Source organism: Misgurnus anguillicaudatus, chromosome 25 (genome assembly GCF_027580225.2).
Source record: "Misgurnus anguillicaudatus chromosome 25, ASM2758022v2, whole genome shotgun sequence".
Taxonomy (NCBI): domain Eukaryota; kingdom Metazoa; phylum Chordata; class Actinopteri; order Cypriniformes; family Cobitidae; genus Misgurnus; species Misgurnus anguillicaudatus.
The window spans coordinates 23521027-23544045 of NC_073361.2; the positions used below are offsets into that span (position 1 = coordinate 23521027).

Below are 23019 nucleotides of genomic sequence, written 5' to 3' on the forward strand. Positions count from 1 at the left end.
TTACAGTTCCCATGAATTTTCATGTTCCCACATGTACCAAAGACTTCTGCACTTGTTGCATAGCGTGACTGGGGGGAATTAATTTTTTACTTCCTTCTAGGTTTTGTCTGTTTTTTTCTCTCTCTCTCCCACTTCGGATTTTACCTTCAACTCAAACAACAAGGTAAGTTCATGGTTAAGTATTTTGGCTACATAATAATTAGACATAGCTGTTCAAACTGAATTCTTTTTAAGGCCACAGAATGTGTAAGTGTGTGCATATTACAAACAGCAACTTTGTGATCTACCAAAGTATCTTCCACTACTAGCACAGGGTGGCTTATAAATTAATAAGCAGATATGGCAACACTATCTGCATGCATGCAAGAAATAGTGACTTTTAACATGTGTGTATATCAGAATAAACATGCAGAAAATGTTGATAAAAATGGCAGTTGACTTTGAGAGAAAATAAGGAAGTCAAAAAACACTCCATAGTCACTGTGCTGGTACCCTTTCAAAAATACTCTTTTGAACGCAGAGTTCATATTAGTACCTTATTTGGTACAAACTTTATTGGTTAACTTTAAAGGTTAAAGTTAAATGGAAATCCATGAAAAGGTAAGCAATTATATTGAGGTAATATACACACAAAAATCTGTCAAAATATCATCAATTTTAAACCAACGGTTTACCCAACTATTAAAACAACCCATTTAGTGTATTGTATCTAGTAGGTTTACTATTGATAAAAACAGTAAATACTAAAATATTTTTTCATGAGGGAATAAAGGGGTAAGAAGAATAAAGATTTGGATATGAGGCTTAAGATACCGGATTTATATACAATACATATAAGGCTACGTGCAAGGATTTAGATATAATTTCAAAGAAGACTCCATAACAGCCCACATGTATATACTGTAGTATACTTTAATATTTACTATAGTAAACTTTAATTAATTGTAGGTTACTGTAGTATATTAATTACTACACGTGTATGCTACATAATTCTGTATTAACTATAGTAAACTGTGTACTACAATAAACTATAGTAAATACCTTAATTTTTTACTATCGTGAGGTTTAAAAACTATAGTATCTATGAATTGTATTGCATTTTGTAGTAAATACTGAAGTGTAATACAGTGTTGTTCATGTGGGAGCACAGTAGGTGGCGATGTGCCCACAGAATGCAACGGGCAAAAAAATGAAGAAGAAGAAGAAGTGTGTGCGTGCAGATCATTACCACTGGTGTGGCTGATCACTACCGCGTGTGGTTAAAGCAATAACTTCACTTTAATACTTGCTGAAAAATAAGAAATACTTATTGAAAGGAGTTGTTTTCTTGTTTGAATGGTAAGTAAACGATTCCTCAGTATGCAAGTGTATTTGATATTTTGTAAATAAGTACCGTTATTTGTAGGACGGTTTAATCTGACAGATCAATGAGGATGTCAAGCAGTGCAGATCTGTCCCATGAAGCGGACATTTAATACGGGTTGTTTTGTATTTAAATGTAGAAATAAGGCGAGATAACGTTAACTGTTAAACGTGCAAGTTTATAGTTTAAGATATGTCACCTTTCTAGTGGTTAATGTACGTGCCCATTGCATTTTTCTTTAAATTGTTCAGTTGTTTTGATATTACAGCAGTCATGTTAAGGTCTACTTTAAGTATTAGAAATTAATTATTAGTATTTTCTGACTTTTTGTTGCTGGTTGATGCTTTCCTTATCACAAAAAGTATAGATTAAATGTAACGTTATTCATACAGCATCGTGCTTGCACGTGCACGCAAGCAGGAAGTACTGATAATCTTTGACCTTTAGGTGATGTCATCCGATAAACGGCATTATTTTATTTTTATATAGTTTACTTTAGTTAATAGATAATCTATTATAAGACTATTATAATGATTCTTAACATTTATAACTTTTATAATAGTTTGTCATCGTTAGTGACAGCTGCATGTTTTGTAATATCACTTCCGTTCCCGGTTGACCTTGTAAATTTATTAACATTTTAAATGAAATCTTCCATTTGTAAAAGTGGATTTAGTACTATGCAAGTAGTTCTAATCAGATTTACAATAGAAATCATTATGCAGCAACATTCCTGATTCCTGAATTGAATGTCTCATGACTCACATGTCTTAAGTATACTCCTGTCATCACACCACAGTGACCACACTCTTTAGTGTGATACTCCATGGTGCTTTGGCTATGCTTTGTGGGCTAACATGTCCATGCATTCAAGTCTAGTTGGGAAAATCTGGAACGTGTCACGGTCCAGTGTATAAAATCATAATTATAATTCATTCGTATTTAATTTCCTACAGCACGTTCTTGATCTTTTTTTAACAATGTCGGTTGAGGTGTCGTTTCACTGAATATGGCAGTTAAAAATAGGCTAACATAAAGCTTGGGTGTACAATTACGTTATGCCTTTGGAAAGTCTTATCAGTATGGGTTGGGCTTAATTCGGCAGTAATATGTTCATGTACAAATGTCCTGACTCGTATAAATGTAGAAATGTCCTGACTCGTTCATCTTGTGTTTTCTCCAGCAAGTCTTAACTGATATTCTTTGTCTTCTCTGTCCTGAAATTGGATGCTGTTTAGTGTTGTAAAAAAAGGCGCCAATTGTGGTTTCCGGAAAGCGTACTGTAACCAGATGCAGCCACTTCCTTAAAAGCATGTGCTATTTATAACTTAGAACATTTACAGTTTTATGCACTAAGCCATGATTCAAACAAAAATTTAAAGCTATTGTGGTATTTTATTTTACATTTTACTCCGGGAGGATAAAATGGACATTTCTGCTTAAAGCCTATTAACTTGTTTACAGGACTCCATACTAACTTTTTTCATTAGGAGCACAGTGGCCCCCAACTAAACATTTTAGGGGCGCAACCAGAAAATTTAGGGGCACACACCGTCAATCAACATGCTAACCAAATATTATCATTTCTACTAATTTCCACTGTATTACTAATAAATACTTTAATGATAAATGCAGAAAGTACAATGTGCGGTTTCAAATTCAGGTGTCATATCACAAAAAAAGCTAAAATTAACTGGTCGCACATCTGCGCCTGGATGTAAAATTCAGTGGCACACTCTCAAATTTTGGTGGCAAAATACTTGCTGCTGAAATTAAATTTAATTATATTGACATTTTCAATAAACACACGTGCATTCCCCCCCAAAATTGTTTGGGTTCATTTAAATGCAGTCTTACTTTGATTATGCTTAATCAGGGCTCAAAATTAACTTTTTTATTTGGTAGCACTGGTGCTCCCCACTTTAAAGAGTTAGGAGCACCAGCAAAAATTAAAAAAATTAAACTCCACAAAAAATAAACTCCACAACTGGGCTTTACACATCCTATGGCCAGGATTTGAAGTTTAGTCTTTCTTGTTGCATAGGCTCCTAAATTGTCATGACACGTCTTGTGTTTTTGGCACTTTCGCCATGTTTAAGCAAGGTCTCGCGCTTAAAATATGTGGATTCTGCCACCAACGCTGTTTTACCTGCAACCTCCGTTTCACAGTAAACGCAGTAACATCGAGCCATTTTCATAGCGGAGCCACTTGTAATCTTTAAGCCACTCTCTGCGAAAGGTTTAACGTTAAGCCTTATTTTCCGGTGAAGTTGCATTTAAATCCGGACCGTCGTTATGAATTAATACAGTAGTAACATTGGCTGTAGTTGGCTCGTTCTCTTCTTACTCGTTTTTTTCACATTTTCGCGCTTTGCGTACCAACGTAGCACGGCAACAAGAAATGATTGACATTCATTTTAGCCAATCTGCGCTCTTCATTAAACGCGAGAACTTAATGGTGAAATTTGATTGGTTATGTAATATTGGAGAGAACGCTGAACCTGGAACAGCACACAGCATACAAAATTTAAATCAAGTCACACCACAACAAAATAGGCAGTCGCAAAAATGATCCCAAATATTTTTTAAGATCACACAGATTAAATTTCGGTCGCATATGCGACCAAAACTGTCGCAAATTTCGAGCCCTGCTGCTTAATAAACTGATAATGTGTATGGTCATGTAAACGTGTAAAACAGTTTGGGAAAATTCAGATTGACACACATAGATTTCTGCCCATTTCCCCAATTTTGCATTACATGTAAGCGCTTTAACTTGCTTTTTTGTGGTTTTGTTCATGTGCGCATGTCTCCACATATAAAACAGAAACATTAAAAATGGGAGTAAGCGTAAAGTAACGCATAAAAGTTTGCTCTTGACAAAACTTATTACATTAACATGTTCTGCTGACATGTGAGGACACACATTGTAGCTTTTCTAGGTCTGTCACAATGATTAAACAATTGTCTCATAATTGCAATTGTTTGACCTCATTGTGATGATTTCATTTCACCCCAATGATTGCACATCTCTCTAAAAATCACAAGGGGGAGCTGCTGTACCTGTATGAACGAGACTGTATCAGATGGCGCTTCTTAAATGACATTATAACGTAGGGCTGGGCGATTTGACCTAAAATCAAAACCTCGGTTAATCTAACATGTGACATCGGTTACGATTAATAAACGATTATTTTTTTGCCTCATAGTTCACTGACAAGGTTGGAAAGTTTAGGGCACACCTTAAATCAGCCTGCAATGCAATTATTCACATTTTTCCCAAAATAACTGCATTACTGAAAAATATTAAATAGACTTAACTCTATGCAGATGTTGCATGTCATCATTATGTACAATTGATGAAACTTTCAGAATGGGAAGTTATGAACCAAAGAATCATACAACCCCCATGACTAATTATAGACATAAGATACATACATAATAAGTTGTATCCAGATAGCATATTGTAATGAGATGAGTAGGGCAAAATACATACTTGGACTGTATCCTTTACACGTTTCTTGTATTCAATCCATTTTTTCTTAACTGGGCAACGATGTCTAAGCCATTTATTCTCATCTGTAATGCTTTTGGTGTTAATGTAGACTAGAAGTTCTCCCGTTCTCTCTCTCCGTCATCTCTGAAGTGTCTAATTAAACTCACGCGGGCGCGTCTTTTCGCGGTTTTGAGTGAGTGAGATGTGATGACATTACCCGTGCTGCTTAGAGACCCATCGGTAGATTAAACTGAGCGCGTGTGCGGTAAAAACCCGACCGCGCATTCCGTATTTTTGTCACAGGTGCCTGCACATTCGCGAGTACTTCTTAAAAAAAAAGTACTGTGCCTCTTTTGGGCACTAGATGATCCTGCTGCTCAGTTAAACAGTGTTTGAGTTCTCCTCCATGTTTCGCTGTGCCACTGACAGGACGGGGCGGAGTTACGCAACATCACACGCAGCAGTTTGTTTTTAAAGGGAAAGTATTAACAGAATTAAAAACCGAAATAACCGACATGATAAAATAATGTTGGTTAGAGGTTCTGAATTTCGGTTTCGGTTATTTTTCAATTAATCGCCCAGCCCTATTATAACGCAAAGCCATTCAATACAGTGGAAAAAAACAGCATTTAAAGAAATGATGCATAGCTTTAATAAGCAATATAACAGCAATTCCAAATTTAGGGAAGTAAGGATCTGTAAGGAATTTATTTTTTTGCAGCCACTACAGACATGTGGTCCAGTACTAATATGACCTAAATAGGATTTGCTACTAGTTAAGGCGTGTTCTGGTATAGTCAGTATATTTTAATTGCATTTTTATTTTCAGTTATTTTTCAGACACTTTGTGTTTTTTTTTCCTATTAAGAATTTTCAGTTTTTGAAAGATATATTCATTAAATAATTACTTAGAAATATATTTCTGTCTAAATTCCATGGAAGGTTTCTAAAATTCCCAGAATTTTGCAACGCTACCTTGGACAGATTTCCCATGGACTTAAAGGCGGAGTCCATGATGTTTGAAAGCCAATGTTGATATTTGAAATCACCTAAACAAACACGCCCCTACCCCAATAGAATCTGGACCTTCTGTTGATAGATCCGCCCCACACATACGCAACCCGGCATTTGATTTGATTTGATTGGCTATAAGTGTGTTTTGGTAGTCGGCCCGTCTCCTTTTCCAAAGTGTTTTTTAAACATCGTGGACTCCGCCTTTAATGACTAGAACTATAGGTGGTGACTTCTCTGCCTGCGAGACACCTCCAAAATTATCTGTAAACAATTATTCCAATATGTTCCCATGTAGATTCCATGGAAGGTTTCTAAAATTCCCCAAATTTTGCAATGCTACTTTTGAAAGATTTCCCACGGACTTATTGAATGACTAGGACTATAGGTGGTGACTTCCTTGCCTGCGAGAAACCTCCAAAATCATCTGTAGATTCCATGGAAGGAATTTTCTGCGATGCCAGTTTTAGTGCTGGGCGATTTGGCCTAAAAATAAAATCTCCGATTTTATTTTTTTTAATTCAACTTCCGATTTTTTCCGATCCCCCCCCCCCTCTTATTAAGAAAATCAATAAGTACAAATGGCAGACAACGTAACGCAAATTTTGCTTTTATTTAATCAAAAGCAAGACAAATGTAACCCCAATTTATGAGATGATGAATAATAAATAAATAAACACCCTCTTGGAATCAAAGTCCCAGCTGTGTTTTACGTGTGCTATGATGTTGTTGATGTTGCTATAATAATGCTACGGAAGCCCCGGGCAGCCAAAAATGCGCCATTACAAAAAAATCGAATTACTTATTTTTTAAATCGCCCACAACAAAAAATTCGAATTAATTCATTAAATCGATTTTTCGCCCAGGCCTAGCCAGTTTATTAATTTGCATGTAAACGTATGGAAAAAGTTTTTTATCATCTGATTGATATCCAATTATTTTGTGAATTTAAAGACACTAATTTCAAGTTTTATCACTCGTTTGTGACTTTTACCAAAGTCGGCTTGGATGTTTACCCATCATTGCTTGTGTGAATTTGGCACATCGTGATAACTTGATAGATATTGCACGCATTTTGGTGACTGTTTGTCATCTATACAAACACTTGGAACAGTTCTGCAGTGTGCAAAATGTTAAACTCTCAACATTATGTAATCTCTGTATTGATTATTATCATTGTTGATCAGCCTTTAACTAGCCGTGGAGCCGCAGTAGAGGGTGGCTCTGGTTTTTGGATGTAGTTCAACGAATCAAAACACTGTCCCTTTTATATTTAATCAAAACACTTTTAGACTTTGAACATAATGGGCCGTGTCTATGAATTCACAGAGACTTCAAAAAGGGCTTTTTGTCTGGGGGAGTCTTATGAAAACCTCGGGTGCTAAAGACCAATCTCTTGCATTTCAGATTCAATGGCTGGGGCAGTTGATCAAGCAAAAATGAAGTTTTCTAAAATCGTAAGTTCGTAAGTGTATATGTTAATCTGAAATATAAAGCCTGCTAGTTACAGTAATAAAGGTATTTAATGGTATTTGTTTTGTTTTTACAGGTAAACAGTCGCTCATACACACGGTTTAATCAAAATCCTGATGGAGAGAACAGCCGTGTGGAGGTGAACCTGTCTGTGGACACTGAAGAAGAGGAGATGGATGGTGCTGAGCAGGGTCACGTACAGCCCGAGACATACATGAGACCTACCATTCATCCGGGGTCATGGAACAAATGGAGAATTTTTGTTGTAGTCGCTGTTTTACTGGTCATCTTCTGTTTGGGTGATTTGTTTTCCCAATATACCTTATTTACTAGATTTAGGGAATGGATTGTAAGATAAACACCGAGGGATTTCTGTGGGGTTTGTTACATTGTTATTACAGAATGTATTACACTACGCAAATTATATTGTAAATAAACATTGGTTAAAATGTTGATTTAAAATAATTGTATCTTTAATGACAAACACCCATTTTTATCTAATCCAATTTGAAATCAGCTGTGTCAACAGCTGTGTAATTATTTATTTATTGCCCAATACACTTCATAGAAACAATACTTATAATATTTCTTGTACTCTTATCAGGTTCACTCATTGGCTACTCTTTCCAACCTAAGCCTAAGACGGCCTCCTGCGTCCCAATTGTAACTAAGGAACAGACTTCAGCTCCACAGGTTTATGAGGCTCCCGAGTCTACTATGGATTGGAGTGATGTTGTTAATCTTCTGAATAATCAGCTGAGCCCTAAAAAACTTGAGGACATGATAAGGTACTGTATCTCTAAATTATAAATGATTGATTGTAGTCATTCAGCAGCAGTTATATCCTGTATGTATTTGAAAGCTTTCCCCGCCAGCATTTTTAGAAAAGTAGCCTTTTTTGTGATATTTACAAAATGCCTTCCAGAAAACTTTCTTCTATAAATATATTAACATACCATATATCAAATGAAAGAACAGACCCTCTGCTTTTAAACAAATAAACAAAACGATTCATCCTATCTTCATTTGTTCTCTTTGTATCAGTGGTTTTCAAACTTTTTCAGCGTACGGCCCCCTTTCTGTACGGTGCATTCCTTCCCGGCCCCCCCAAAGAAAATTTATGACAAAAACAGTTCTAAAACTGCACATTTTAATTAAATTATACAAAGTAGTGCTGACTTATTTTTTTTAGGTTTAATTTCACAGAATTCATGATAAATTAATGTATTTTATAAAAATGTCATAAAACTGGGGCCCCCCTGGCACCATCTCGCGGCCCCGGACCCCAGTTTGAGAACCACTGCTTTATATCACCTCTCAAATATGGGAAGGGTTTCTTCAAAAAGATTCAGAACGATGAACAAAACATACGCAGAGTTTCTATGTTTTTCAATTAGTTGATGTTTGAGTTTTTCATAAGTTGGGTAAGAGAATTATAGATTACTGTAAAACTTGTCAGGGAAGTGAGATTGGCAGGGAAACGGTTTCTCTTAATTGACTAGATAACTAACTCTGCAATGGTGGGGAAAGAGTTAATATTTAAAGGGATAGTTCACCAAAAAATATTTTTTATATTATTTACTTGCCCTCAGATAGTTTCAAAGCTTTATAAAGTAACCAAGCTTGGTTACAAACATTTTCAAAATATTTTTATTATTGTTGAGCAGAACAAAGACATTTAAACCAGTTGGAAACAACTTGAGGGTAATAAATAATATTTTTGGGGGGTGTGCTATTCCTTTAAGACATTAGTTTCTAATATTTGATTGATACAAATAAACAACCTTAAATGTGTGATTGTGTTAAATAACTGTAATCTCAAAATAATCGTGATTATGATTTTTCTCATAATCAAGCAGTTTTAGCCCTAGTACTGTCTTACTGTAATTCTTTTAATGTTGAATGTTGTTTCATTAAGTGAGTATTCGGGTGCCGGTATGGCAGGATCATCTGAAGATAACATTTTGGCTGACAAAATCCATGACTTTTTCAAGACCTTGAATATGGACCCATGGATTGATGAACATTTTGTGAAGCTACAGTATCCTGTCAAGTAAGTGATCTTTCCTGAAATCCAGCTTAAGTCGTTTTTTTGTGATTTTCTGTTTTCTACAGAAAAATAAAAAAATATTCCTACATAAAGAAATAAAAGTGTCAAAAAGTAAAATTGTGTGAAGTCAATGATTAAAATTCCTACTCCGGCCCTGTGTTCTAGTTTGTTTTTTATGACCTTCCCTCGCTAACTTCCCTCAGTCTCGTTCACTCGGATGTGTTCATTGCTTATGTTGTACGAGTGCCCACCACTGCTGGAACACTTGAAGTAGGTTCAAATGGATCGCTCTAAGCCCTTGATCACATGGAAAGTGGAGGCCGTCCCCTCCATCATTTGAACTGTACAAAGCAAGAATTGCTGAAGTGATGTCACAATCGTGTTGCATTGTGGGATATGGAGCAGCATGGAGTGTACATATGAAGCAGACTCGCTCAAAATCTAGGGAGCGAGGGTCTGTCCATACAAACTTCCCTCGTCCACTTGACGAAGTGGAACGCACTTCAAAATGGCGACAGGGATTTCCCAGAGGGGAAGTTTGCGAGTGCGTGTCTAAAACTGGAGTGGGACGCACCACTAGTCTCATAATAAGATTAAGAGACCTGAATTTCAAAGACAGGGTCACATGTTATATGTCTTAAAGCCCACTGGATTTTATGTAATGACTGGAGCCATAACTAGAAATTTCACATAAACTGTGTCCCAATTCGAAGGCTAGATCCATCAACGATCGTGTCCTTAGACTGTGACGCACAATGAATCTCGGGATAGCCTAGGCTGTGAAGGATTCATTCATTATATTATTTGCGGCTCAAGCATAGAAGGTGCCATTTTGAGGCTGTATTTCAAGCATCCTTCGAATTGGGACTGCCTTACTACCCTTTAGTCGCACTACTGTGGCGTAAACAGTCTTGGGATGCACTTTCCGGAGGTCGCAGCCTACGACTTGGGACACAGCTATAGAATTGGAAGCTCTTGATTTGCATGCAATATTAAAATTTTATATAAATCTTATTTCTCACCCATACAGCAAAACAAACAAAGTATTCTTCGATTCAAAGGAGATTTGGAGTCCAAAAGGGTTCTTGGCCTACAGTAAAACAGGAAGTCAACAGGTAGGCTTTCTACTGTATGTTTTCCTGCATGTGCAAGTCATGCTTGCCATTAGTTGCATGAATCCTGCTGGTTGTTGTTGTTATTATTATTTACTTTTCATTAATCATTTGATGCAGTTTAATTTACATTGAATGCAAGTCCTCCATGTGTCCCTTATTCAACACCTCAATGACTGTAAAGCATAATTTGTTTATTAAGTGCTGATTTTAAATGGGTTATTGATTTTCCCCTTTTTATTTTATTTTTTTAAAGCTTGATTTGAATGTATCTCTACATTTATATGAAGCCAGAACGGCCAATTAAACAAACATATGCCTTCCTCTCACAGGGCAGAGTTGTGTATGCTAACTATGGTGAGCTACAGGACCTAGAGATCGTGAACGCCAATAAAGTCAATCTAAATGGCTCTGTTGTACTGATGCGAGCTGGGAAAATCAGTATGGCACAGAAGGTAATTCATGTAGAGAAAACTAAATGCAAGTTTTGTATTGTTTTTTTAACAATTTATTTACCATATTTTATAGTTTTTTTTATTTTTTTATTTAAAGGTGTCATCATTAAGTACAACATGACATGTTTTTTAGTTAATGATGACTCTTCATTAGTTTATGATTAGCACTAGGGCTGGAACAATAAAGAGCGGGACATGTTTTTATATTAATAAGGAGTTATTCAGTTTGATTTATTTTTATTTTACTTCTTTAATATTAATATATTTTATTTGTTTAAGGTGAATAATGCCCCTTTTGCACTGTTTATGTTAGGCTGAATTAATGTTGGACTTGTTTTTATGTGATTTGTTATATTTTCCTTGGCACTGGCACTGTTTGTGTATTTGTTTAATTGAGAAAATGCTTCAATAAAATGTTGGGATTAATAGCAGATGTTACATTTATTATTTGTAAAAAAAAATCTTTAGACTATTTGATTAATCGAAAAAATAATCGATAGATTAATCGGTTGAAAAAATAGTCGAAATTTGCAGCTCTACGGGAAACCCTGGTACCAGAATAAAAACGACTAATTTTTGTAATATGTTATGTTTTGGTAGTGTTGACCTTAATGTATTCATCATCTCTGTAGGTTGCAAATGTTGCAAGTAAAGGTGCTATAGCAGCTTTGATCTACCCAGACCCAGCTGACTATGACAACATGAATCGGGATACTGAACTTTATGGTCATGTAAGTTATGGCATTCATGTGTTTGAGTGGTTGGTCATGCTTGCTTTTGATTTTCTTTCACTGCTTTTTGTTTGTTTACTTTTTCTTTTATTCGGTTGTTTATTCTAGGTCCACTTGGGATCAGGTGATCCTTATACCCCAGGATTCCCATCCTTTAATCACGGCCAGTTTTCCCCTGTGAATTCCTCCGGTCTTCCTGACATTCTTGCCCAGACGATCACCGCTACCATGGCACAAAAAATCTTTGAGTATGTTCTAAGTTTATATTTAACATACATTTTTTAATTGTGTTATTTGTTTTTAGTAGGATACTGTATCCTGTCCCAGGTTAATATGCAATTATATGCAATATGTAAAGTGTTTGCGCTGTGGCACTATCGTAACATTGTTGAAAGAAACCAGTTAAATGTAACATTTTTGCCACGTTTAGTAGTGCGTAAAATTATACACCTAAAGCTTTAAGTATATAATTCCCTCTTTTAAAACATTATGTTTAATCATTATCCTGATATTTTTTGCAGTAAGATGGGGGGAAAAAGCGTCCCCAGTACTTTTGAGGGTGCCTTCTCTAATTACAAGTTTGGAAGTGAGACTGACCTTCCAATCACAGTAGAAGTCAACAATGAACTTGTCGATACCAGGATCCATAACGTGTTTGGAGTCATCAAAGGGTTCGTGGATGCTGGTAAGTTACAGCCATACGTTGTGCTTTGCTTGAATGAACATTTGTATCTAAACATCTGATGGCCTTAAACACATTCTTAATCCCGCAGATCGATATGTTGTGATTGGAGCACAGAGAGATTCAATGAGCTCCGGATATGCCAAGTCTTCAGTTGGCACTGGGCTTTTGCTGGAGCTTGCACGAGTTTTTTCGGAGATGAAGAAAGGTAACTCCCACTATCATGTTCTTCACTGTTCAGGGTTTTTACGGGTCCTTGAAATCCTTGAAAGTTTGTGAATCTGGGGGAAAAATGCAAGGCCCTGGGAAGTTTTTGAAAATGTACATACATAGATACAGGTCATTGAAAGTGCTTTAATCTATTTTATGCAAGAAGTTTTCTAAAAAAAAAAAATCATGTTATTCCCTGTGTAGTGTAGGATAATATAAAAATCTTAGACTTTTAAAGCACACGTGCTAAACTGTTCACTTTAATTGCTTATATCTTCTGTATGCGAATGTTGATTCATACCAAAATGCTTTTTTGCATAGTTGTGTTTGACACATGAAAACATCTCAGGTTACGTATGTAACTGTTGTTCCCTGAGAAAGGAACGAGACGCTGCGTCTCCCTTGCCATTCTTCCTGCATCCCTGTAACGCCGTCTTTGGCAATATTTCAGATAGTGATATACTTCCTGGCTCCCGCGTCACCCTGTCTTTGTCGTTAATAGGGTTGTGCCGATAGACGATAGTATCGTGTATCGACGATCTTCAGACATATCGCCAATGGCAGGCTTTCATGGCGATAGTCATGACAATAGTTGGCGATTGGTTATTATTATTATCATCATAGTTTTATATTAACACCCGCAATGCATGCTTTTCCTCACATGAGGGTTTGTGGGCTTCACTTTACGCGGAGAGCTTGTAAAGAGAGAATTCCTTCTTGCACGTACCTGCACCTAATGCGCGCGCCTTGGTCTCCTTCTACCACTAAATCCAGCGCGCCGCGTCATGAGCAGCTGTGCTTCTCTCTGTCTCACATGCACGCGCTCTCGCGTCTGTCCGAAGTCTAAACATAAACTAAAGTAGTAATCCTTATTTGTTCAGTTTAATGCGTTTCATGCAAGCTGAGGCAAACTTTACTTTTTGTTTAAAATATGACCCGCTGCATATTAGCACCTGTCTCTCACTCTCGGGTACGTGCAGAGAGCTGCGCTCTGTCCGAAGTCAGATCATAGGTATTAATCCTGTTTATGATATGCATTTCAAGGAGTTGTAGCAAAACGTCCCTCGTGTTTAATATATGATTGTGTTTAAAATATGATCGCGTTCCGCTGGACCGATGCGTTTAAAAGGCACCTCATGAGAGCACCACTGCTTGACACGTGTAGTCTTCTGCAACAGCACTAAACCAATGCATTGAATTGTTTGTATGTGCGCGCACGTGTGTGTGCATGCGCAGATGCATGTTTTTACAGTTATTAAGTAATCATGATAGGGTTTTAATGACGCGCTCGCATTAATGGCATCAGGTTTAAGAAGGTTGCGGTCATGACGGTGTTGCTCTTGTTCTTTTTTGTCCACCCATCAAGTGACTATAGTGTTATAATGAGTAAAAAATTAACATATAAAAAAATGAGTAAACTACTGCTCCGCCCCCCGATAATATCGTGTATCGCCGATCTCACAGGCTGTCGATAGGACGATCTGAAAATAGGGCATATCGCCCAACACTAGTCGTTAAGCCTCACCATTGGTTGAATTTGATATACACATTCAGACGCACTTACGCCTGGAGGCGTCCCCAAAGTGTCACCTTAGTGACGCAGCGTGAGTTCCCTCGAAAGGAAACTGTAACAATGTATCTTATAAGGTAACAAGATGTAACCTTGCTCTCACTTTAAATGTGTCCCCACATTTAGTCCTTGAATTTGAGGGTATTGGACCTGGAAAGTCCTCGAAAGGTCCTTGAATTTGAAGTTAACTAAGGTGTGGGAACCCTGTCTTCACTGTTGTTGCAGGGCACGTTGGGGTGCGCACTCATTTTTTGACCTTTTTGCTATAGGTGGTTTCAGACCCAAGAGAAGCATTGTGTTTGCCAGCTGGACCGCAGGGGACTACGGTAACGTCGGACTTACCGAGTGGCTTGAGGTTTGTATGTTGATTGCGATTATTTGGGGGGGCAGTTACTTTTTCACACAGGGCCAAATTGGTTTGGATGGCTTTTTTCCTTTAATTATTAAAGGTGCAGTGTGTAAATTTTAGCGCCATCCAGTGGTAAGGTTGCGAATTGCAACCAATGGCTTAGTCCACTGCTTATCCCTCGCGTTTGAAACACATAGAGAAGCTACGGTAGCCACCACCGGACAAAAATCTCATCATCTGAGACAACTTAGTAAAAAAATTCTCCGTTAGGGCTTCTGTAGAAAAATGGTGGCCCAAAATGGCGACTCCCATGTAAGGGGACCCTCGGTGTATGTAGATAAAAAGGTCTCATTCTAAGGTAATAAACACTTAACGGTTCATTATTAAAGGTCTTTATACATCCCTGATAATAAAGTTTTGTTTATTATTTTGCATTTCTGTCAAGAGAGCCTTCTAAAAATTACACACTGCACCTTTAAGTCATCATTTAAAACTGCATTTTGTATTTACTCTGGATATTTTTGTGTAATATTAAAATCTGTTTGATGATCTGAATCATTTTATTGCCAAATGTGTAATCAGACTCTTCGGGGTGAAGAAATGATGACATTGTTTGGAATGCAGTTAAAACTTTCAGTGCTATGTTCTGTGTTACACAGGGCTATGTGACATCACTGGACAAAAAAGCCTTCACCTACATCAGCTTGGATGGATTTGTTACTGGTGAGTTAACTGTAACTTAGTGAAATCTGGATGTGACCAAAGTTTACATTAGTCACACTGTATGTTTAACAGCGCTATGAAATCTCATTATGTTTTTACATTGCAGGTGTGGGCTCTTTCAAAGCATCTGCTAGTCCGTTGTTGCAGACTCTTCTGGAGAAAACCTCGAAGAAGGTAGAGCACCAAGGACTTTTTGCACGATTCACTTGATTTTTTTATTAGTTTCGGAGGAAATTTATTTAAAAAACAAAGTACAAATGAGCGTTTAACATTATGTCCAATAATAAGGGTAGTCTGTATTGGTAGTGGTGGTGGAAGTAGTGGTAGGTTGCGTGCACACCGCCAGCATCTTTGTCACTGTGTCTCGCCCTTTTCTTTCAATGAGGTTTTTAGAAGGCATTCCTAATTCTGGTTGCCCTATTAACAATTATAAATAAACAAGTAAGCATCCATTGCTGTAACTGATGAGAGAGGGATGGCGTGAACTCCACTGCTTTACTCGTAGTCACTCCTGAATTCTCAATTTTGTCACGTCCTGTTACCAACGTCCCTGTCACTTGTATCACCGGAAGTCTCCAAGCTTCCATCGGAATGAATGAGATCGCATTGGCTTTTGAGTTGAAGCTGTGGAAAGATGAAGAACATTGATAATGTGTTTTGGTTATATTTTTGTAATGTGTATAACTTAAGTTAGACTGTAAAACTTGAGAGTTAAGGGTTGCAGAATAGATGCGTTTACAGGTGATCCTGTTTTAAGTAGTCTTTACGTCTCTGAAGTCAAATAATAATTTACAGAGATGGAATTTTAGTTTTTCTGGGGCAGATAAGTATCAATGTGAAGCCTTGCTTCCTGGTTTTTCAGTAAGTAATCCCTTTTCTCTCTTTGAAAGCTAAAAGATCCAGTTAATACGGGTTCGAGTCTCTTCCAGACACTTGTGTGAGTAAATCTGCATAGATTTTTTTGATATATTGTTGGTGTGCGCAAGCTTCTTAATCTCATCTGTTGTCATTTTGTGCTCAGTGTGAAGCCCATGGAGATGGAAAATGGTGCATATCCTTTTTTGGCTTTCTCTGGAATCCCCTCTGTAACATTTAGATTTACATCAACTGGGGTAAGTGTTGAAGAACGTTACATCACTTTATAACATCTAAGCCTTTCTTAAAGGGACACTCCACTTTTTTTTAAATATGTTCATTTTCCAGCTCCCTAGAGTTAAAGGCATAGTTCGGCCAAACACGATATTAAACCCATGATCCACTCACCCCCAAGCTGTCCGAGCTGCACACGTCCATCGTTTTTCAGACAAACACATTTTCGGATATTTTAGAAAATATTTTAGATCTTTCTTTTGATTAAATGTAATGTTACGGGGTCCAGCAATAGTCCACGACCTTCAAGTCCAAAAAAAGTGCGTCCATCCTTCACAAATTAAATCCAAACGGCTCCAGGATGATAAACAAAGGTCTTCTGGGGGTAATCCGTGCGGTGTTGTTGTAGAAATATCCATATTTAAAATGTTATTAACTTTATTAACTAGCTTCCGGTAGCGCCGCCATCTTAGACTCAGGAGAGAGTGTGTACGTAGTGTACGCACTTTTCTTAGTGACGTATGACAAATCGGAGGGCGGGGGACAGAGCAGCAACAGAGAAACCGCTGTCTATGCTGCGTAAGCGCTCATCCTGAATGCATATGACTCTAAAATGGCGGCGCTACCGGAAGCTAGTTTATAAAGTTAATAACACTTTAAATATGGATATTTCTACAACAACACCGCACGGATTACCCCCAGAAGACCTTTGTTTATCATCCTGGAGCCGTTTGGATTTAATTTGTGAAGGATGGACGCACTTTTTTTGGACTTGAAGGTCGTGGACTATTGCTGGACCCCGTAACATTACATTTAATCAAAAGAAAGATCTAAAATATTTTCTAAAATATCCGAAAATGTGTTTGTCTGAAAAACGATGGACGTGTGCAACTCGGACGGCTTGGGGGTGAGTGAATCATGGGTTTGGTATCGTTTTTGGCCGAACTATCCCTTTAAACATTTGATTTTTGCCATTTTTGGCATAGCTTGGCATAATCCATTGAATCTGATTAGACCATAAGCATCGCTCAAAAAATAACCAAAGAGTTTCGATATTTTTCCTAATTAAAACTTGACTTTTCTGTAGTTACATCGTGTACTAAGACTGACAGAAAATTAAAGGTGACATAGAATGGTTGAACGGAGTATTTATCCTTGCTCTGTGATGTGACATGTAGACAAAAAATTTTTTGTTTGGGTCTGTAATGCCGTAGAAGCTTCCTAAAAACATCTCTCGGATAGCTCTATTAGGGTGGGGGATTTTAAGTTTTGCACCTATTTGGCACCCCCTGCTGGCTTAACTTGCAATCTCATTACTGATTGGCTGACTTTGCTGCCTCTCAAAAAATTTAGCCAATTATTTTAAAGTGGATGGACAGTTAGATGCCTGTGATGTCATAAACATCAGTTTTTCAGATTGGGCTGTTTTCTGGCTGACATTTCTAAAAGAGAAATTTCTATGAGACTGAGATGTTTAGCACTTTTTGTATGTTTGTGAATGTGGGTAGACTACCAAAGTCCTTGATTATTACGCCAGAATGAGAGTATAGCCATATCGGCCTAGAAAATTGAAACTTTTGGTTTTCTGTCGGTCTTGGTGCGCGATGTAACTACAGAGAAGTCAAGTTTTGAATAGGAAACATGTTGAAACTCTTTGGTTATTTTTTAGCACGATGCTAGTGGTCTAGTCAGATTCAATGAATTGTGCTAAGCTATGCTAAAAGTGGTACCGCCAGACAGAGAGATCAGCTGAATGGATTCTAAAACGGTAAAAATCGGATGTTTATCTTTAGGGAAGCTGGAAAATTGGCATATTTTGGAGTGTGGAGTGTCCCTTTTGGGAGTTTGATGGGGTTTTTTTGGGTTGATTTTATTTGCCCTCAAATTTCTATGCGCTTTTTAGCATTCAAGAACTGCAACCTTTTTGTTTTTAGCCATATGCTTAAAGGCCATTTATAAATTAAACGTTTTTAAGACATAGCTTGTACAAAGACTAGAAATAACTGCCAATCATGTGTGCCTGCTTTGTGATTTTTTTCTGACTTTCATTTATCAGGACAGTTCTGTTGACTACAAGTATTTTGGAACTGCTCTGGATGATGAGAATCATCTAAAATCTATGATTGGTCAGAAATTGGGTGAGGTGTTTATGGCTGCTGCCCAGGTGGCTGGGCAGATGGCACTTCGCCTTGTTCACGACCACATTCTTAAACTGGATGTAACCAAGTATGTCGAGGAGATTGGAAAACGTGTCAACGCCATTGTCGATTGCACTAATGACCTGAAGCGTAAAAAGGTGATGCCTTTCATTTTTAAGTCTAAGTCCTTTATTATAAATACTGTGTGCAAGTCACTTGCCTATAGAGACAATTCAATAGACATTTACTGCTGTGTGCACAAAAAATATACATGTGTACAGAAATAACAAGATAAATTCTAATCTCTATACGCTAAGACACTAAAGCACTTTTCACGTAGAGATTTCAAAAAATACATGAATTATGTGTCCCAGGATTTGTCCCAAAATTGTTTGATTTTGGTTTATTTACACCCCTGATGATTTTTTGGGATCTGTGCATGCATAAAGGACCCGGGAAAACATGTGACGTGATTGTAATTGTAATTGTGCATTCAAGCATGATATCTCGAAAGAGAGAGTGCAGATCAAAAGCAAACTAACTCGATAAAAAACAACTAGCGCATAACGTTTCATTAAGCTGCCGAATGATCTCTGCTTCAGCGTGGATAATGAGGAGCTTTCTGATCTCTACTTCATTCCAGTTGCAGATATTTTTTGTGGTAACTGTTGATTTGCATTTCCAACGCCCGCTTAAGTTACGGGATACCTACAGTATGTCATTGTGGCGTGCACACATGCATCATCACTACAACACACTCCTGTCAACATTGTTCAGTGATTAAACAATAAGTTACAGTAAAACAAAGTGACAATTTGTATGCATATTGTGTTTTTTTGTGTCTGCAAAATAATAACTGTTTCTCAATTATCTTTAAAACTATTACAGGTCGATAAAAGTGACTCTTTGTCAACACAGTGGCTGATGTCAGCAAAGGGCTCTTATAGTCGTGCCGCATACTCCCTACAAAATTACATCAGAAACAGTGACCTGGAAGACATGGAGATGTCTCGTATCATTAATAACCGTATAATGAAGGTAACGTTATTCATGTTTTGTAGTTTTTTTTTTTTTGGGCTTCATATTTCATGTCTGAATAGAGCAGGTGGCGCTGATATATAAAACTCGTATTCTCTTATTTGCCCGTCGATCTCTTTACAGGTGGAGCATAATTTGATCTCTCCTTACGTCTCTCTGAGAGATGTCCCATTCCGCCATGTCTTCTTCGGTAACGGTTGGCAAACGGCCTCAGACCTGGAAACCTACTTGAAAAGTGTAAGCAAAGGCGAGGCTACCCTGGACATGGACCAGGTTTTAAACCAGTTTGCTCTGCTCACCTGGACCATCCAGGGCTGTGCAAATGACCTGGCTGGAGAAATCTGGTCTTTAGACAATGAGATATAATGTATTTCACTATAACAACAACAAACCTGGCTTTTAGTGTCTCGATAAACTGACAACAAACATAAACCCACTGCTACCAAATAGCCTTGATTTGAGTTCAGTACAGCACTAAGCACTAAATACAGTTGAACAAGCATATCTACTGTAGAAAATGAGTTATTTGACGCCGGCTAAATATAAAAAGTTATGAATTTCACAATTTGACTTTGATATACACAAATTTGCATAGATAGGGTTAATGAATTCAAATTCTTTAATCATATGAAGTTGTGTAACTCTCTCTATATATAAAGATACATTTCATATATTGTATCATTTATTTCATCACTATGATAAAGGAGTCTACTATTATTTATTGAAACTCCTTCACCAACTTTAAAGGTTCAAATTGTCAACCCCAAGATAAACAAGTTATCAAGTTTGATGCTGATGCATAAGTGCATATTGAGAAATTTGACATTTGCTGCTATGTGAAAATTGAACGGCAGTGGCACCTTAACCCCAAATTGATGCACGGGATGTTTTTGCACCCGTTTAGCAGTGCTTGAGAACCTTATTTATTTATTTATCAGTGACAGTGTTCACTATAAAAGTTTTTTTATTATCGGAAGCAGTGCCTTCCATAATTGTGACGGTTATACTGTCAATTCTTTAAAAGCAGCATCTGCTACAGAAATAAAATGCATGTTACCAACAGCTGTCATCAGAAATGTATATTGTTACGCATGGAAATACACCCCCAAAAAATATATATATAATTTGAATGCAGTTCCTCTTTTCTAAATATGTAGGAAACGAAATCAACAATATTGTTACCAAATGATTAAAACATGTTAGAGTTATGGTGGCAGTTTACTATAAAAAAAGCTTATTTTTGTTGGTGTGGAAGCAAAATAAATTGGTAAAAATAAAAAATTTCCATTTTGAGCAACTCAATATTTAATTGAGCATTTCTGTGACAAAGCATTTTTTTGTAACATTTATATTTCTATTGTAAAACCATTATCGGGAGCAGTGTCTTCCATAATGTGGAGTCTTTGATGGTAGTTTTTGCCTACCAGCGTGTATATATCGAGGGCAGTGACCCTCATATTTCACTACAGCGTGGATCAAATTATCGGGAACAGTGTTTCCCATAGTTTATTTATGTATTTGTGTGTTTTTTTTCTGCTTTGTTACTATTTGAGACTAAGTAGGCCTACGCCGGACAATCATTTTTAGATGTCAGTTGTGGTTTTGATTTAGTCATGCTTTTGTGTTTTATATTTGGTGTTCGGGTTACTTTCAAAATGTCCTTTTTGAGTGTTGTTTGAGTTTGCACTTTTTTTGTGTTCCAAAGCAGGTGTTGTAAAAAGGATATGGTCTTTTTGTTTAATGACTCGAATGTGTTTTTTTTCTGTTGATTTTTGGTAGTGGATCAATGTATTAAGGCACTTCTGATAAAGCTTAGTGGACATCAGTCACTTTGTCTATTCATGTGGCACTTACCAGAAAGTTACAAAGCTTTTTTGATCTTTCATAGCATGTTAGTATGTGCATGAAATGAAACTGAACATTTCAGAGTGTTTTAAAAACACACTTTAGTGCACTTGAGCTAATAAAAATAACTAGGCATTTCAACTGTTACTTCTTGCCAGTTAGGGTTTGATTTACCAGCTTTAAGATGATCAAGGATGTTTTGGGTGTAGGGGTGTGAAATGGTTATTTGTTGTTACACTGTAAAATATGTTGGTTTAACTTAAAGTAACCTGGTTGCCTTAATTTTGAGTTTATTCAACTTGATGTTAATGTTAATTAACTAATATTTTAAAGTCAAATCAACTAAATTTTAAGGCTACCTGGCAACTTGAGTTAAACCAACACATTTTTTTTACAATACTGATCTTTGTGTTCAAAAACTGTCAACATTACTCTAATAAACTTGAGCTTTACGCCTGACTTTTTGTTTTTGTATGACTGAGCTTTTGTAAAAACAACACCAAATGGCTTAAAAACTTAATTAAATGTTAAATGTCTTTGCTTTATTTCGGAAGATCAAACTTATGATGGTGTCCTCGATATAGCAAAACACAAGCGATAATCCTCACCGGCAACATTGTGATCCCCATAAGAAAAATTTTATTTGAATGTCATTATTGTATAAAAGTCCGAATGTAAGGTTTGTTTGTTGTGGTTACATTTACAATATGTATAGATTTGCCTATAGTGTTTTTCTGAATGTCTGAACAAACATCAATAACTTCATTGGACACCAACATGAAAAATACTGTAGTGTATGTTAGTGTAAACCGTATAAAATTCTTGGAGAGTGTTTTTTCTTACCATAGTAAATAGTAGAGTATACTACAGTATTCGCTACATATCAATTCACTATGGTTGTTTCAGAATAGCGCAGGTAAGCAAAGTACAGTAATTACTAAAGTTTGTATACCATATGGCTGTTGAATGCTTTATTTTGATTGGTTGAGAAGTTTTCCATGGCTATGCATTATTTTTTTATAAACACACACCTGACATGTCAAATTTCTTACCTATGTCTTTAGTGACTGTGGTATAAGCTTAATAATAATTGACTTTGGTCTATTGAATTATTTGAAAATAATGCACAATCTGCATTACCACCTTGGGTGTGCATTATTTTTGAATAATTCAACAGTCTGTCTTCAATTAGTCCTTATATAATGTACCTCTACAATATACATTTTACTAGTGAATACCATGTACTATAGTATTTTTTTCATATGGGCCATATTTTTTAAAATGTTTTGTATTTGTGTGAGGATTAGGTTTATGATTGGACTTAAGATGAAAAATGTAAATAGCTTGCTGTGTTTCCTCCCTGATACAGTGACCCCGCCCCCTCTATGTGCCTGCAAGTGTGGGTGCACTGTGCCTTTAAGAAAAAGATCAATCCTTATTGAAGAAGCTGGAGGATTACGGACGCTGAGCAGCTAATTATCTTTCCTATAAAATTAGAATTTATGTCAGAGTAAAAAATCTGAAAAAATCTGTCTGTTTTAAAATAGCATTTACTTAAAACTAAATGAGCGTGACTAGACCGCCGCGGTATCAGATGGTCGGAAATCGACGCAGGTAACCTCATCCTACATCACTACAGAGCCAGCCAGTCAGTGAATATGGCTAACACAATCTTTAATTCGCT

General features: G+C 36.8%; 1 protein-coding gene across 3 annotated transcripts; it reads left to right on the forward strand.

The window, feature by feature from the left end:
* The first annotated feature begins 70 nt into the window (after positions 1-70).
* On the forward strand, positions 71-21794 carry tfr1b (transferrin receptor 1b). 3 transcript variants are annotated; one of them, XM_073863938.1, is made up of 19 exons: positions 71-163; positions 7278-7327; positions 7420-7642; positions 7948-8131; positions 9262-9396; positions 10424-10508; positions 10838-10960; positions 11593-11691; positions 11800-11939; positions 12213-12376; positions 12465-12581; positions 14423-14508; positions 15162-15225; positions 15332-15399; positions 16116-16162; positions 16247-16337; positions 18371-18610; positions 19341-19490; positions 19614-21794. In XM_073863938.1, exons 2-19 carry the CDS (start codon positions 7283-7285, stop codon positions 19854-19856), a joined length of 2304 nt encoding a protein of 767 aa, XP_073720039.1. In that variant the 5' UTR covers positions 71-163; positions 7278-7282; the 3' UTR covers positions 19857-21794. The 3 variants fall into 3 exon arrangements, with proteins under 3 accessions (XP_073720039.1, XP_073720037.1, XP_073720040.1); XM_073863936.1 differs by lacking the exon at positions 71-163 and adding an exon at positions 1190-1338; XM_073863939.1 differs by lacking the exon at positions 71-163 and having other exon boundaries at positions 7212-7335.
* The last annotated feature ends 1225 nt before the right edge of the window (positions 21795-23019 follow it).

What these genes read in the sequence shown, in the direction of transcription:
- tfr1b (XM_073863938.1), top strand. Translation starts at nt 7,283, where the DNA reads ATGGCTGGGGCAGTTGATCAAGCAAAAATGAAGTTTTCTAAAATC. An exon ending in CAAAGGGTTCGTGGATGCTG is followed by an intron (nt 12,377 to 12,464) that starts GTAAGTTACAGC and finishes TTAATCCCGCAG; the next exon opens with ATCGATATGTTGTGATTGGA. An exon ending in GACTTACCGAGTGGCTTGAG is followed by an intron (nt 14,509 to 15,161) that starts GTTTGTATGTTG and finishes TGTGTTACACAG; the next exon opens with GGCTATGTGACATCACTGGA.